This window comes from Solanum lycopersicum, chromosome 3 (genome assembly GCF_036512215.1).
Source record: "Solanum lycopersicum chromosome 3, SLM_r2.1".
Classification (NCBI taxonomy): domain Eukaryota; kingdom Viridiplantae; phylum Streptophyta; class Magnoliopsida; order Solanales; family Solanaceae; genus Solanum; species Solanum lycopersicum.
The window spans coordinates 52,461,191-52,477,027 of record NC_090802.1 but is presented as its reverse complement, the minus strand read 5'-3'; the positions used below and the strand labels follow the sequence as shown (position 1 = coordinate 52,477,027).

Below are 15,837 nucleotides of genomic sequence, written 5' to 3'. Positions count from 1 at the left end.
ATACAAAAATGGCTAATCGCTGCACATCTTTCAAAGTTACCTGAAATCATCTCTCCTTTTTCTCCCAGATCAGATGCGAGACCCCTCATTGATCGCCTTCTCTGCAAAATGCGTCCTCTGTCCTCTTCTTCGCCGCCGGTTTTACCCAACGATGCTTCTGAAAGCGGTGAATCCGCCGAGCGCCGTCTTCATGAGGCGGAGGAGCGCTTAAGAGAGGCAATTGAAGAGCTTCAACGCCGGCAACGTCGTGCCAGAGGTATCTATCCGCCCTGTGACCATGCCGATGAATCATGTGTTGCTAACGCAATTGGTAACGTTTGCCAAAGTTTTCTTCTCTCTTATGGTGTTCGCGTTGGCATCGGTATCCTCCTCCGTGCTTTTAAGCTAGCTCGTCGCCAGTCCTATTCTTCTCTACTCGATCTCAAGGTTCCAAAATTCTTACTTAAGCATTTGTTTAATTATGTAACTTATCATTAATTTGATTTATGAATGTTTTTAGTTTTACACTAGACTGATCTCAGCTAGGTTACATTTAGAAATGTTCCTGTCCTCGGTTGGAGAATCTATTTTAATGGACTAAAATCTTTTGAACTGACTGTTACTCCTTTAGTTTTTCAGTTTCGTACTTTTGTTGAATGCTTGCCTTTGTTTGAACTAAAGCTTGCTCCTTTGTAGTTTCTGATGCATTTACTTTGATTTTGAGAATATCATGATCTAGAAATAAACTTCCTTATTAGAAAGATATAGTTTCAAGATCAGGATTTAATCTTTTTTCGAAATTGCTTCAGTTCTGATGAAACCAGTTTAGGGATTTGTATTTTATTTTTCAAATTGCTCAAGTTTTGATGGAACTAGGATGAAATAATTTTGCACAGATGTTATACATGTTTTTCATAGCAGCATTCCTATGATTGCAAGGGAAGGGGCATTTTGTCTTAGAAGCACCCACAGCCTTGTTAGCTTTGCGTTCTAAATGATTTTTTAGATTTCCTCGCATGAAGAATATTGATTGCAATTCTTGATAGATTGAATGGATATGAGTCACTCGAATCTACAGATTGAAGCATTGCGCCTTATTTGATTGATTGATATGTTGATGGAATGGTTATCAATTCCGAGATAGGATATCTTGGTCCTTTTAGTACCTTAAGAGTATCATAGTAATGGTGATTACACTCCAAGGGGTTTATGTTCTGGCAGTGTATGTATTGTGTTTCCATGATTTCACCTGCTACTGGGACATGTGGGTTACCAAAATGCTTGACCATAAGGATATTTAGTCAATCAAAGATTACTGAGCTAACGCTACTCACTCTCCCTCTTTGTGTGAGTGTGTTGCACGCTCCTGTGCGTCATGCATTTTCCCTGCATGAGTGTATCTTAACACCATTTGAATGTCAGCTGATGTAAAAAGTCGTACAGAAAACTTTACGCATGTGTCTCTCACTTCCCTTCTGTTCTTATTTTTTTGGATAAAAGTCTGCTCTTTCAGGAAGGGTGAACCATGTGGAGTTTTCTCCCAAACGCTTTGTAAATCCAATTTTCCCTCTGTCCCACTTTTGTTCCTTTTTCTAGTGGTGAAATGCTGATAGAGTACACTTTGTGCTCTGCTCTCCACAGTTGTTTTAAAAAATGAACATATTACGATCTAATCATTCAGGGTGTCTTTTTAAGAAATACTTATATTAATGCAATTTTTAAGGAATGGAAGTTTGAAGGGGCTGGATCTTTTGACTATTTAATTGTTTAAACTTGTTTCACCTTAGTATTTTCCTCTTGATAAGTTTCTTGGAGTTGCGAACCTCATGAAGTTCTGTGAAATAATTTAGCAATTCAACTGTAGCATAAATGATGAATGGAGGTTATTCAGATCTGACCCTATGCACAATCCTCAAATCCTAAGGGAAGAAGCAAAAGAGAATATAAAAGAAGATTTTCTAGAAGAGGATATTATAATTTTTAGTGTACATGTTGTGCTGATTTTTGTCTGTTCGACTGTCCTTGGTCCCATCTATGAATACATGGGAGATTTTATTCTTTTTTGCAATTGTTTGAATCCTTGTGGTTTTGCAGCAACTTGTGTCCGAAAAAGACCTAATTGTAAGAGAGGAAGCATGTCGAATTGGTTTGCTCTTTGGGGGATTTAGTGGTTCATATCATGCTCTAAGATGTTTGCTAAGAAAGCTGAGAAGAAAAGAGACACCCCTAAATGCGTAAGTACAGAATGCTGAATTCTCAACTTAAAAGTTTTTACTTACTTTTCTGTGGTTTTGCTTTGAGAAGCTTTTGATAGTTGATATCCTATCCGATATATTTGACTTGGCTAAAGGGGATGATGGGCAGAATTTTAGCAGGTTCAGTGGCAGGTCTGTCTATTTTAGCATTAGATGATTCCAACAGGCGGCGGACTCTTGCCTTGTATCTTCTGGCAAGGCTGTCTCAGGTATAATCATGCTTTGGCTATTCCCCTTCCCACACCCCCAGGCAGAACAGAACAAAAGAACTACCAAAAAAAACGAAGGATAAAGATAAAAGTGGCTAGTACTAGATTTACCTGCTAAACACAAAGTCACCAGTACCAGTTCACTTGAAGTTTTTCATTTCTGTTTTTCTACTGGCTTGTATTCTGATGACTTCACAATTGTCAGTGTGCGTATAATTCTGCCAAATCCAAGAACCAGTTTCATCTCTGGGGAAGTCACTGGAGTCATGGGGATTCTTTACTCTTTGCATTCGCATGTGCCCAGGTAGTTCTCGTGTTGCTTAACCTTTGTGGCGAATGTTGAAGAGCCTTTTCCGTCCATGTTTTAATTCCTTGTACTTACCCAAAATTTGGTGGTCGGAAAGCGGTGGTTGGGATATCATAAATGTTTAAATATCCAAGTTTAAACCCTAGGAGATTGAACTTCTTCTTCAGTTCTTTCTTGCTTTTCTCTTCTTTTTAAATAATATAATTGAAATGTGCAAGGGGATTGAACTTCTCTACGATACTAACGTACTAATGATATTAGATAACTTGTTCTCTTTTATATCTGGACAAAGTAGTTATATATCTGTCTTTGTTCTTAAAAAAATGTTTTGCAGGTTATGTATTCCTTCATAATGCGTCCTGAGAGCCTTCCAAAAGCATATAGAGATTTCATTCAGAAGACTGGGCCTGTTGCAGCACCAGTATACAAAGCTGTTAAGGATTGCTGTAGAGGCTCTCCAGTTGATGTTGCTTCATTACATGCCTATTTGTCCAAAGCAAAGGGCTCTACTACTATAAAGTTGGAAGAGTTTCCTTCTATTATTCCATGCTCTGTAATTCACCCTGGGACCAAATCTTGCTTAGTTCACGATGCTAATGCAGCGGCTGCTACTTTCCGGAAAACATTTCCTCTTTACTTCTCTTTGACTTTTGTGCCCTTTGTCGTTCTACGCTTACAGAAGGTACAATTTATTAATATTGGTTTCTGTTTCACCTGTCTTTCTGCTTTGATTTCTCATTAATCTGTTTATGGAAAAATCATATAACTGCGCTGCTGGTACTTCTGTTAAACAAGATGAGATCATAGACCGACATGATTTGCTTTTCCTTGGTATATATATGTTGGACTTTCTAGAGTTACAAGTGTTAAATACAATGATTAAGATACTAGGGCTGCAAAGTATGTTGTCGATGCGGTTATATTTGTCTTCTGTTGTTTGTTGTTTGAGTTGCTTGGACCTGGTAGGAAGCAGTATTACGAGGACCATGTGATGGAAATTATGATGGTCTACACTTTTAGGTTATGTAATTGTAAGCTGGAGTGATAGAATTGCTACTAAAGTAATGAAGTTCCAAAAAATGCTCCCGGACACATTTCTCAAGGTAATACTCTTAAGGGATCCTATATGAGGGATAAAAAATAATATTCCCTGGATAAATGCAGGATTATTTTATCTTGTATTTGCTTAGGGGTATTAGTTATTCCATCATTTATACTATAATGATGAGAAAAGTTATCCCATATAGGGTTGGAATACTTTATCCCATGGGGTAACTTAGTTTATCTCATTCCCCATCCATACCAAACTAACCCTTAGGTCTTATTTTGTCTTCCCACCCTCTTCCAGAGAGAGACTGTTTTTTTCTCAATCATTTCATTAGTGTTTGATTGAAAACTTAGTTTAAGGGTTCAATGCAAAACAAAATTTATTTCATGGTGGAAGACAAATCTTTTACAGCAAGTTACTCAAGAGCAGGGGGTGTGGTATCAGGAATGAATGGTTGAATGTTTGCAAAATTTAACTTGAGGGAGCAAGTTTCTGAAGGAGCTATTTCCAGACTTTTTCAGTCTGGTATTATGATGCAAGGATTCATGAGGTATGGAATTAACAGGGATGGAATCTAAATTGCAGAAGATTCTGAATGACTGGGGGGTTAATAGAATGGCTGAACCTATTCAAGGTGCTGGAACAATTTCAAGGAACTACAACAAATGAAGGTTAGATAAATTTTGATGCAACATAGCAGAGAAATCTGCCTACATACACTGTCTGATCTGGAAACATCTGGCCTTTGAAGCATAGTTGGAAAGTTAAAATATCATGTTTTGACTTGATTTACTTGGTTTGGACTCTGGTAGTTATAAGAAGCATGTCAGCCCTAGAAATCTGAAGGGAAAGGGGTTTTAACTATGTTCTAAATGTTATTATATGGGAAGGAATCAGTGAGCAACCATTTATTTTTGCGTTGTGTTGTGATTTATCAGCTCTGGCAACTATTTTTAACATGTAAGAGATCAAATGGATCATGCCAAAGCTTCCTGGAAAAATGATTGCTTCGTGGAACATAGGAGGAAAAGTGAAACAGAAGAAATGGTGGGCGACAAATCCTGAATGTATTTGGTGGTCTATATAAAAGGAACGGAATGCAAGATCTTTTGGAGAAAGAAGTAGCTCTATTCAAAAAATTTAAATGATCCGTCTATTTTATTCCACTTTTGGTGTAAAGAACTTTTAGAAGTAGACTCACTGTTAGACATTATAGAACCCTTGTAAGAAAGGGCTCACTTTTGTTTTGTGTTTTGAACTGTTATATGACTCCCAGCAGAGACTTTGTGCTGAGGATATGTTATACTGTTACTTTCCTTAAAAAAAAAAAAAGAGTTCTACTGAAGTATTTCATTTCAAAACTCTTGCTGATCACAGTTTCAAAAATTTAATTCTTACTGATCTTATGTAAATCTTATCCCAGTTTATGGACGCTCCTACACGCACCTGTTGGTATGCTCTTACAGGGGCTGTTCGCTCGACAACCTTCTTGTCCGCTTTTGTTGGAATCTTTCAGGTAGTTTATGTTCTTGATGACTCATACATCTGGGTGTCTCTAGGGTCTTTTTTTTATGCTGCTGGAGTGCTAGTTGACTTGCTTAGCTTTACTGATGATTAACTTCTCTATCTCAATAAAAGGCTGTCATATGTTGCCACCGGAAGGTGGCATCAAAAGACCATAAGCTTGTATATTGGTTAGCTGGGGCTCTCTCAGGCCTCTCTGTGTTGCTTGAGAAGAAAGCTAGACGTGGGGAACTTGCCTTGTATGTTCTTCCTCGAGCTGCAGATTCTTTGTGGTATATATTGGTGAATCGCCATTTGCTTCCAGATATCAAGAATGCTGAGGTATCTTGTCTCACCTTTCATGCAATTTGGTGTGCCTGCTCTGTCAATCACTCATAAATTCCATTGTACAATTTATGACTACTTACTTGTCTACTTGTATAATTAAAGCATATTGTGGATAAACATAGAAATAATTTAACTATTTAAGGGAAGTTTGTTCTGGAAATATTGTGTCTCTTGAAGTAAGTGCAGGGGTGATTAATTCAGAAATCGTGAAGTGAAACTTATCCAAGCAAATGTCATTTCTGATTGTTAACAGGTGCCCTTGTTTTGTGCCTGTATGGGTGGTATTATGTACTACCTGGAGCATGAACCAGACACCATGGCTCCCTTCCTCAGAGGCCTGATCCGCCGCTTCCTTGCTAGCAGAATCAGCAATCCTACTCCCCCATCAAATAAGGGTGCCTCCTATACATATCTGCACACTCACGATGCCACGAAGGAGACAAAAATGCCAGAAATTCGTGAAACTGAAACTTTAACTGCAGAGAAATACAACCTTGAATCAATATCAGGACTTTGAGCAACTTTTTGACGCTCGGGCCATGTTTTTCGCTATTCATTATACCATTTCATATTGGTTATCAGGCGGCTATTCCATGCTCATTTTGATTAAACTAGAACTCTAATTAAAGCTTGATTAACCCCCTTTTTCTTTACATAATTAATTCATGGCATAATGTTCTCAATTTGTACGTAGGTGAAAGCCAGTAGTTCTGGTGAGATAAAAATCTAACCAAATCTTGTAAATTAACGTGGCTTGTTTAGTTTTTGCTTGGACTGTCAGATATATGGTGTAGTCAGTTCTAACCGTTAAAGTTGATAGAACTTATTTTTTTCTGGTACGAGTTGATATATGTTAGCATTTTTTTTCTGGTACAAGTTGATATACGTTAGTACTATATCATAATTGATCCATTTTGTTTGATTTTACTATGTGGAGTCAGTTGTGCTCCTGTATCTCAGCCAAGTCGTTACACCATTATTATGACTATGTTGGTGTCTGTTACTTTTCTCGCAAAAATCAGGCTGCGTGAGCAACAGATGTTCAGAAAGGAGCTGGGGTTCATTGCAAAAATTATATTGGGAGTGGATTCAGCCGGAACAAGTTGCATCGGATTGTGTGAGTTGGTAAAGTTGGGTTTGATTTTGCTACCTCTAGTAGTGGCCCTCAGACTTCTTGGGAGTTGGCCTTGTCTTGGCATTCTTGCCGTTGCTAATCACATGAAAGTTTAAGAGGAGAAAGCAAGAAAAGGGCGTAGGTTTAGGTACAAAGCTATGGCACTCAAGGGTCTGGCTTAGTGGTGAATTAAGTGTTTACAGTCATTAAATCTTAGGTTCAAATTTTAGCGGAGACAAAAATAAAAATAGGTGGGTTTTTTTCATTTTCATAGCTTTGGTGGATAGAGTTACTTGGTATTGGTTGTTGGTGGGAGGTGGTAGGTATCCCGTAGAATAAGTCGAGGTGTGTGAAAACTAGTACGGAAACTACGATTATTAAAAAAGAAAAAAGGTGCGAAGTTATGGTTGAGCTAGAGTAGGAAATACGTGAGGGAATTGCTTTAATGGTTAAGCATCCAAAGGCGGAGCTAGAATATTCAATAAAGGGTTCAAAATATGTAGAATTTGACACATGAAGTAGCCGAAGAGAGTTCCACAACTAATATATATACATATAAAATTGTTTTAACTATGTATAAATAATATAATTTTCCGTTGAAAGAGATTTGAATGAACACCTTTTTTACAAGCTAGCTCCACCCCTGTAAGCACCCCTCATTTCCAACCCTAAAATTGTGAGTTCTTTCTACCAAGGGAGCAAAAAGGTAGAAGCTTTTGCGGTAAGTTAAAAAGACTTTAAAAAGATGGAAATACACTTTTGGAGTAGTTACATGAAGCCAAAGTATGGCAAAGGTGACCATCCGACAAGCTGCCTGGGCAAGCGAGTAGCGTTTGTTAATTCTTCAACTTGGGAGAGAATGGTTCAAGCTTGAAAATAGTCCATTAGCAATGTTAATATCAAGTGAGGAGGAAGAAATTAAAAAAGAAAGTTAGGGACTATTTATATATATATATATATACACATAATTGTAGTGCTTGGTTTAGTTTTTCGCTTATCTATCTTTTACCAATAACAGATATTAGGTAATTTATCCATCTAATGTTTTTTGTTTACATTGAGTTTTGAACTTGAGACCTCAAAATTCTCTATCACATCATTGATCACTAGGCTACACTCTACGGACTTTGTTTGCTATCATGTTTAGAATAAGGCCACAGTTAAAGTTGTCTTCATATTTCACTCAAACACCTCAACTAAGGAATGTACCTATTGAACACTTAAAACCTTAAAAAATTTATACCTATTTGCACAAACTAACAATCAATTGAAAAATAAAAATGTGTGTATTTCAAACGCGAATTCATAAATAGTTTTACCAATAATATGATGACAAGTGACATTAAATTTAATTTTTTTAAAACCTCTATTTAATTAATTCAGAAAGTATTTTTAAAAATCTAAAAAATTAATTTTTAATTAAAATCTCCCCCCCCCCCACCCCACCCCACTTTCCCTTCTTCTTTAATAAGAGTCATTTCTGATTTTCCATGGAGCAGGCGTCGCTCCATCTCTTTATTCTCTTCCATTGGTATCAACACTACAATGATACACCATTATTGTCTATTAAAGTTAAATACGCATTCTCTTTCATTTCGATAGCATTAAAAATTTTCACTCATTGCCTTCATCTTTTATACATTAGTAACTATTTATTAAGATTGAAAAGAAAAATAATAGACTTTTGCCCAAAAAAATCTATTCGTATTTTTTTTCATCATGATGAATGAATTTTTTTTGAGATATTTGAGACGTAAATTGACATAAGAAAAAAGAGGAAAACAGAAAGAACAATGAGGGTAAGAGGTAGAGAGAGTGTGGTGTGCGTGCCGGTGTAAAAAAAAGAGATAAAAATAGTGAAAAAATAATATGACAGAAAGAGGGAAGAAGACGATTGTCCTTCTTCTTTATTGTTAATTAATTTTTTTAATTAATTTAGGGATATATTAAGAAAAAAAAAGGAAAAATATTATTTTTAATAAATTAACGCACTCAAAGAAAGTGAATTACACGTTTTTTACCATGTTAATATTTTGTGTTTAATAGAAATGACTTTTAAACAAATAAAATATTCAATTGATACAATAATTAATTGAAATATTTAAAAGAATTATGCAAACAACTTTAAATGGCTACGGATGAGTTAAGCCTTAAAATAAACGTGAAAAGGAAGGATGACATCATTAATACCAATATGCATCAACGTTACGTGGGAGATTCAATTAAGGGTGACAAAAAAAATTTAAAATATAAAAGAAGTGACTCAAGCTTTAAGAATAGTGTAGGTGACAAATTTATGATTAGGTTTAATGAAATTTGATCATTTCAAAAAAGTCCTCAAGTTCCCTTATTGAATTAAAAAAAGGTGACAACAGACTAGTCAAAGTTAAAAGCTTTTACTACTCCAACTATATGTTATGCTAAAGTCAATTTAATTAATTTTTAAAAGTAAAATAGATTATATTAATTTGATATTTTAAATAAAAAAAATTAGATATTCTAAAACTATATGAAAAATACTATATATTATAACTTTTTGCGTATCAATATGATGAAAAAATATATTTTAAAATATTAGTCAAGTTTTTATAATTTAACTCTAAAAATAAAAATCATGACAAACAAATACGGACAGAGAAAGTACTCATTAAAGATTAACTTAAGTAGATTTCAAAATATATATTTTAAAACTTTGATAAAAATACAAAAATAATCCATCCTTTTTTCATAGGTTCAAATTTATTTTTCCTTTTTTCTTTTATAAGTTCAAATTCTCTCCCCTTTCCTCGAGAGAGAACTAAGAAAAATTTCTCAAGTTTGTTCTTCTCTATTGTCTTACTCCTCTTATTGTTAGGGTTTCAATTTTTCTTGTGAAATGATGATTTAGGTTAAAGAAGAGACGAAAAAGCATATAAATTTCACAAATTATGTTTTTGCATATCCTACTTAACTTAATCCCTAATTAGTAAAAGCTTTGATTTTGGCGTTGTCACATTTCTTTTTTAATTTTCAACTCCTACACTCATTTTTCACATGATTGAAGAATGAGAAGAGGCTTTTGCTTATAAAAATGTGTATTTAATATTGAAGGGTGTAATACTCTGAAATTAGACATGCTTACAATGCTAACGAAGATGGTGTATACAATGCCCCATGCCTTCTTTTTATGTGTTAGCTAAAGCAACTTGTGTCGATGAGCTCTTCATCAATTAAACATGATATTTTTAACAACTTTAAATTTAATGAGTTTACTTTCTATTTTGTGTTAAGGGATTCAAAGTTTATATACTATACATAAACAAAAAATACTTTTATAAATTAATACAATGTATATGAACACTCTTATGACCCTCTTGATTCGCCTATGACAGTGTGCGCGCTGAAAATTGGCCACCTAATCATATTTTGTGACTTGAAGATAATAATGTCAAAAACAAGGATTATCTATCTAATCTAAGGATAGAAAAGAGCTTATCTTATACTTCCTTCTTACATTTTATATATAACTTTTTTTTATAAATAGTTGGATCACAATATTTATTTTTTTATAAAATTAATGCATAAATTATTATATTTCGCCTATTTTATGATTGACAGTGTAGTTAATTAATCTTAAAAATATATTCATAATTTATTATAAAGTTGACTTAGTAAAACATTAAAAATAAATAGACGAGTAAAGTTACATCATTTCTTAATACAAGCGTAAAGTAAAAGTGACATGAGGAAGTAAATATTGAAGAATGATGTATACTAAAACAAACTTTGGAAGTTTTTTTCTTATTTGTTAATATGGATAATAGAGAGATAGATAATACACAATTTGTACTTTTAATAAACACGGAAATAACTTTTTGAGACTATATGGTTTGACTCACATGAATTATTCGAAATAAATTACTTATGAAGTTATATTTTTTTATTATATTTTATGATAAAAAAATATTTTTATCGTTATTTCAAGAGATAATAAATACGATTACAAGTTAATATTTAAAATTTTTAATTTCATGGCAAATCATGTGGGACTGACCCCTCCATCTAAGCGTTAACTAGAATCCCACTAACTTATCAATTCATCCTCCTAAATCAAAACCCTAGTTTTGAGAGAAAAAATAAATAATTTTCATTGAACCCTCTCGTTCTCAGTTCTAAAAATAAATATTTTATTTTACTTATTTATTTTAGCAAATCAGGTGTTATTATTATATTTCATATTATTCTTAATACTAAATAACCATATAAAATAATAATAGTCAAATTTTGGATTTGAAAACATAATTAATAAAATTAATTTCATAAAATGCACCTCAAATGAAAAAATAATAATCATTTAAAAGATAATGTATCAAATATATTATGAAGCGTAAATTACATAAAATCTCATAGTTTTAATATGAAATTACAATTGATCCCTAATAAGTTTTAATTACATTAATCTCCTAAAAATTAAAAAAATCGGATACAATAATTGAAGCTTAGATACATTAATATGTAGTTCGAATACATTAAATATTGTCTCGAATACATTAATATGTAGTTCGAATACATTAAAAATAAGCCCGGATACATAATATATAGCTTAGATACATTAATTATTAGTCCAAATACACTAATATGTTGCTCGAATAAATAATATGTAACTCGAATACATTAAATATTGATTCGAATACTTTAAAAAATAAGAGATATTTTGAATTTTTAAAAATATAATAGGAAGTAATGAAATAAAAAGTGTCTATTTTCGTAATTTGTTGTGAATGCATGGATAATGTTCCATATTTAGTTGACTATTGATATTCCCCAATAGTTCAATTAATTTATCCCCACGTCTTTTTACCTTCAAAAATTTTTCAGTTTTCCAATGCAGAGCGAAAAATGGACCGTCACACTCAATTAATTCAATGTAAAGTTTAACCTCGTCTTTATGAATATGGGTGTTTTGTTTAGTACAACTAAGCAGAAACAAATATTTTTTTTCTAAAAATAAAATAAAATTATAATGGGTTCCTGTGAGAGTAGTGCAAAAAACTCTGATGAAATAAAATGTGATGAAACTATTGAGCAGTTGAATCTAGGTAGTCTTTCATCATCAGAAGAGGTAATTAAAAGAATTGCAATTGGAGCAGTAATAGTATTGCTAGGATGGGGCTTGTGTAAACTAATTAATGATGGAGGGTCTGTCAACAGGAAAATGATGAAAGCTCCAGGAAGAAACGGCAGTCACATTTACAGGGATCAATTTGAGAGTAACCCTTCTCAGTATTTCCGCAGACTTCGCCGCGATTAATAAGATATTTTTAATATGGTGTGATTGAACGTTAGCTAGAGTCGCTTTATTTAATGGCTATGTCACATATGTGTGTGCGTTTTGTTTAAGTTGGTTAATGTTTTGTTTTTAATTGATCTACTTTGTTAGAACATCATTTTGCTGTATTAAAGCTATTAAGTCGATTATCTCGTAGTGATGTTGAATGATCATATTGTTATATTTCCTTTTAAAGACATTTTTTTTCTTTCATTGATTGTTGAAAATATCTTATTTAAGTAACGTTTTACTAATCGTATGACTAGGTGCCAAACTGTCATGTTCAGTAGGTGGTTTTTAATGTTTGAATTTGACATTGAGCAGTTAAATTATTTTTAAATATTTATTTAGTGATTAAATATCAAAAGATATGACAAACTATTTGAGTCGGCGTGTTTATTAAAAAAATAATGATTAATTTAATAAATTTATTGTTTTATAATATAGTTAATATATATTTGCTCATTACACTATTTAGAGACAATAACTCAATTGTTATAAGAAAACTGTTGTTCCCAGGGCTGGACCCATGTGATCTTGAGTGGGTTTCCTCAAATTCTGATAAAAAAATTACATTATATATATAAATTAAATTTTCTATATTTTTTGTAAATATATATATTTTCAACATCTCAATAACAAAGAGAAGTTTCCCGCTGCAGTGGAAGTCTTTTTGAAATTAAGTTGTGCGTCTCTTGTCCAAGCTCCAATGAATGAGTTTTATTTTTTCCTTTTTCAATTTTTTTAGTTTTTTTATATATTTCTTTAGTGTTTTTTTTTTTAATTTTAAAAAACGTGTTAAAAGTATAGTTTTAAACTCCATTAAATTTAAGGTTTTCATTTTGAAAAACTTATTTACACATTTATGTTCTTACTTTCGAATTTTGTGAACAAAAATTCTGAATCCGCTACTGGTTATTCCTTTTGACAAAATTGATAAGTTAAAAAAGGAAGTTAAATTACAAAATATTTGACAAGTAATAGGGATGCAGAAAATATTTTGTTTGAAGAATACGTTGGAAAATGATGTTTTTACATTGATTAAAATAGTACTTGTAAAAACACTAGGTGATTCTTCTCATTTTGTTCTAATTTTAATGGACAAATGACCATAAGAATTTTCAAAAATAAAATGTACTACTACTCACCTTATTCTTATTTACTTATCTACTTAGCACATCTATATATATAAAAAAATGAATCCCTCCGTTCCATGTGATATCATTTTTTTTTTGGTCAGTTCAAAAAGAATGTTACATTTTTTTATATGGTAAATATTTAAAAGTATAATTTTTTTTTCTTGTTGGTTCCACCTAATATTAAAATAGTACCTAATACATTTATGAGAAGATAGAAAAATAAGTTTACTTTTTTAAAGGACAATTAGATTAACATTTCATAGTCTTCATTATTTTTTAACTCCGTGCCTAATAAAATTGCCACGTAAAAATGAGACTAAAGGAGTAATTTTTTATTTTATTACTATTAATTAATAGAATATCAAAATCAAATTGCAAATTAGAAGAAGTTCTAATGGGTAAAATAAGAAGGGATAGAGGTGTATCATTTTCTCTCTCTAATATTTAAATATTGGAAAATAGAGTAAATTTATCCGTATATATAGGAGTTCCCAAAGCATTATTTGAAATTCCAAAAAGCCTTTGGCGCACATCAAAAACATGAGAGAACATCATCTTCAAACACCATTGAAGGAGCTCGGAAATCGCCGATCAAAATCCATCTCCGCCGATCAAACTAAGAAGCAGATCAAAGTATACAGAAGATTTCAGCAATGAACATTCATATGTATCCTCTGTTTTCTCTTCTTATATTCATCTTATTTTTTGTATGCAGAGCACTAGGAAGAACTTGAATTCTGTGTTTGAATCGCAAGCTGCCTCCTCATTTTCTCAATCATCGATCGGCACTTCTTCTCTGTTTTCAGATGATCATAGTCTACTCACTGAATCTGCCTCTGAGGTAATATCTGAAATGCCTCCTATTTCATCAATTTTCTAGCTATTTATTTGCATTTTCATAATTGTACTTCTCACACAAGCCTAACAGCGAACAAGTTCTAATTTCTTCTCTGTTAATTTCGTTCACTGAAACCGCCGTTGAGATAATTCAAGATGTGCGCGCGAATTTTCATCACTAATTGTAGTATTTACACAAAATTGAGTTAGCTGAGTTCGTTCATTAAATCCAAATTTTGTATGTAATTTTTTGATCTTCTATTGATTTAAAGTGTTTTTTCTCTGCATTGTTTGAATTTCGCAGCTATGACTCCGTTTTCACTTTTCAGCAGTACAGTGTGTGTCCTGTTACGGTTGAAGTATGCAATTCGCTTTGATTTCACTAGTATATTCAAAATCTGATCATAATTTCTTACTCTGTTTGCGATAAATAAGCTATTTGTATCTCAATTGTGTATGTTTTCAATTTTGAGATATTTGAATTGAGTTTCATGTCTGCGAATTTCACTACTCTTTATAGTATTTGAGATGAACTTTCGGATCCCTATTCCTCTCAGGACTTGTTGATTCCAGAGACTTCTCCTTCATCAGAGGCAGTGGATCCTCTAGTTGATCTGACTCCATTGTCATCGACAGTAACTTCTGACAAGTTCAAAGAATGCACTGGTTCGAATAGCCGTAATGAAATTCCACAAATTAGTGATGTGAATTTTGGTTCTGTTGAGGCTGAAATGGCAGTAAAGTACCTAAGAGAAGCTCAAGTGCAAGTGGTGAATGCAACAGATATTGATATTCGGTATAAGAACCTTCTCGATGCTTTCATGAACACTGTAGTTGAAGAGTTCTATGGACTGCCAGAAGACAAGGACTGCTATAATGCCATTGTCTCAAAGAAACTCCATTTGGTGACACTGACTTTCTTGCTGTGGATAATTGCTGTTTTCATCGGATTCTTCTTCCATTCGGGCGAAAATCACTCTTTCCATGGACCTTTACCTACCTAAAATGTTGCGATCTCAGTGGCTGATGTTTGCAGGTATATTTCTCTTTTCACCTATGGTACATGAACTCTTCATTTTGCGCTGATGTATTCGTGTCAATCATATTCGAAAAAAGTGTTTGTAGTTCTGTTTTGGATCTTCATTTTGGAATTTGGTATAACTTGTGTGAATCATAACTGTGTCGAGCATGGATGTATGTGTTAAGCAGATAATTCAACTAGATCAAGTGTCAATCTGAAGCATTTTGGTAGATATCAGCTGAATATCTGATTGTTTTGATCTATAGAGAGCACAATGATATGCTGCAATTTGCTTGGGAATTGAATTTGATACAAGATGGAAGAATATCAGATGAAATCGTTTTTACCTACTAATGCATTTTACAATATACTGACAAATAATTGTTAACTAAAGTTCAAATATAGAAGACATGAAATACTCGCAAGTATTTGATTTCAGAAGACGTTGACCATTTTGGTAATGACTTTGGCTCTTGAGTGACATATGTAGGACGTAGGGAGCTGATGTAACCAATATCAATCTACAGAGTGTATGGTTCTACACATATATATCCATAGCAAAACATAAGGCCTAAATGGTATATTTTAAGTGCGTCCAGAAAATGGACCAATCCGTCCAAAATAAATTACCCTCACGTAAACAGAAGTTGAACCATTAATAGTATGATGTAACTTTCTAATACTTGGTAGGAACGACATCAAATCATCGCAAGACGTTAAAAAATTGAGAACAAGTAGAAAGAGTCTACACCTTTAAGAATCCAACCCA

General features: G+C 33.0%; 2 protein-coding genes across 2 annotated transcripts; both read left to right on the top strand.

The window, feature by feature from the left end:
* LOC101245827 (uncharacterized) lies at window positions 1-6,525 on the top strand. The gene is made up of 8 exons (XM_004235151.5): window positions 1-426; window positions 2,074-2,213; window positions 2,344-2,443; window positions 2,649-2,747; window positions 3,085-3,432; window positions 5,222-5,314; window positions 5,437-5,643; window positions 5,903-6,525. Exons 1-8 carry the CDS (start codon window positions 109-111, stop codon window positions 6,164-6,166), a joined length of 1,569 nt encoding a protein of 522 aa, XP_004235199.1. The 5' UTR covers window positions 1-108; the 3' UTR covers window positions 6,167-6,525.
* Window positions 6,526-13,674: 7,149 nt separating this feature from the next.
* On the top strand, window positions 13,675-15,300 carry LOC104646443 (uncharacterized). The gene is made up of 4 exons (XM_026029954.2): window positions 13,675-13,843; window positions 13,926-14,051; window positions 14,605-15,083; window positions 15,257-15,300. The coding sequence occupies exons 1-3, from the start codon at window positions 13,751-13,753 to the stop codon at window positions 15,049-15,051; spliced, it is 666 nt and encodes a 221-aa protein (XP_025885739.1). The 5' UTR covers window positions 13,675-13,750; the 3' UTR covers window positions 15,052-15,083; window positions 15,257-15,300.
* Window positions 15,301-15,837: the final 537 nt, after the last annotated feature.

What these genes read in the sequence shown, in the direction of transcription:
- LOC101245827 (XM_004235151.5), top strand. Translation starts at nt 109, where the DNA reads ATGCGTCCTCTGTCCTCTTCTTCGCCGCCGGTTTTACCCAACGATGCT. An exon ending in TTGCATTCGCATGTGCCCAG is followed by an intron (nt 2,748 to 3,084) that starts GTAGTTCTCGTG and finishes AATGTTTTGCAG; the next exon opens with GTTATGTATTCCTTCATAAT. An exon ending in TCGTTCTACGCTTACAGAAG is followed by an intron (nt 3,433 to 5,221) that starts GTACAATTTATT and finishes ATCTTATCCCAG; the next exon opens with TTTATGGACGCTCCTACACG.
- LOC104646443 (XM_026029954.2), top strand. Translation starts at nt 13,751, where the DNA reads ATGAGAGAACATCATCTTCAAACACCATTGAAGGAGCTCGGAAATCGC. An exon ending in AAACTAAGAAGCAGATCAAA is followed by an intron (nt 13,844 to 13,925) that starts GTATACAGAAGA and finishes TTTTGTATGCAG; the next exon opens with AGCACTAGGAAGAACTTGAA. An exon ending in TCACTGAATCTGCCTCTGAG is followed by an intron (nt 14,052 to 14,604) that starts GTAATATCTGAA and finishes TATTCCTCTCAG; the next exon opens with GACTTGTTGATTCCAGAGAC.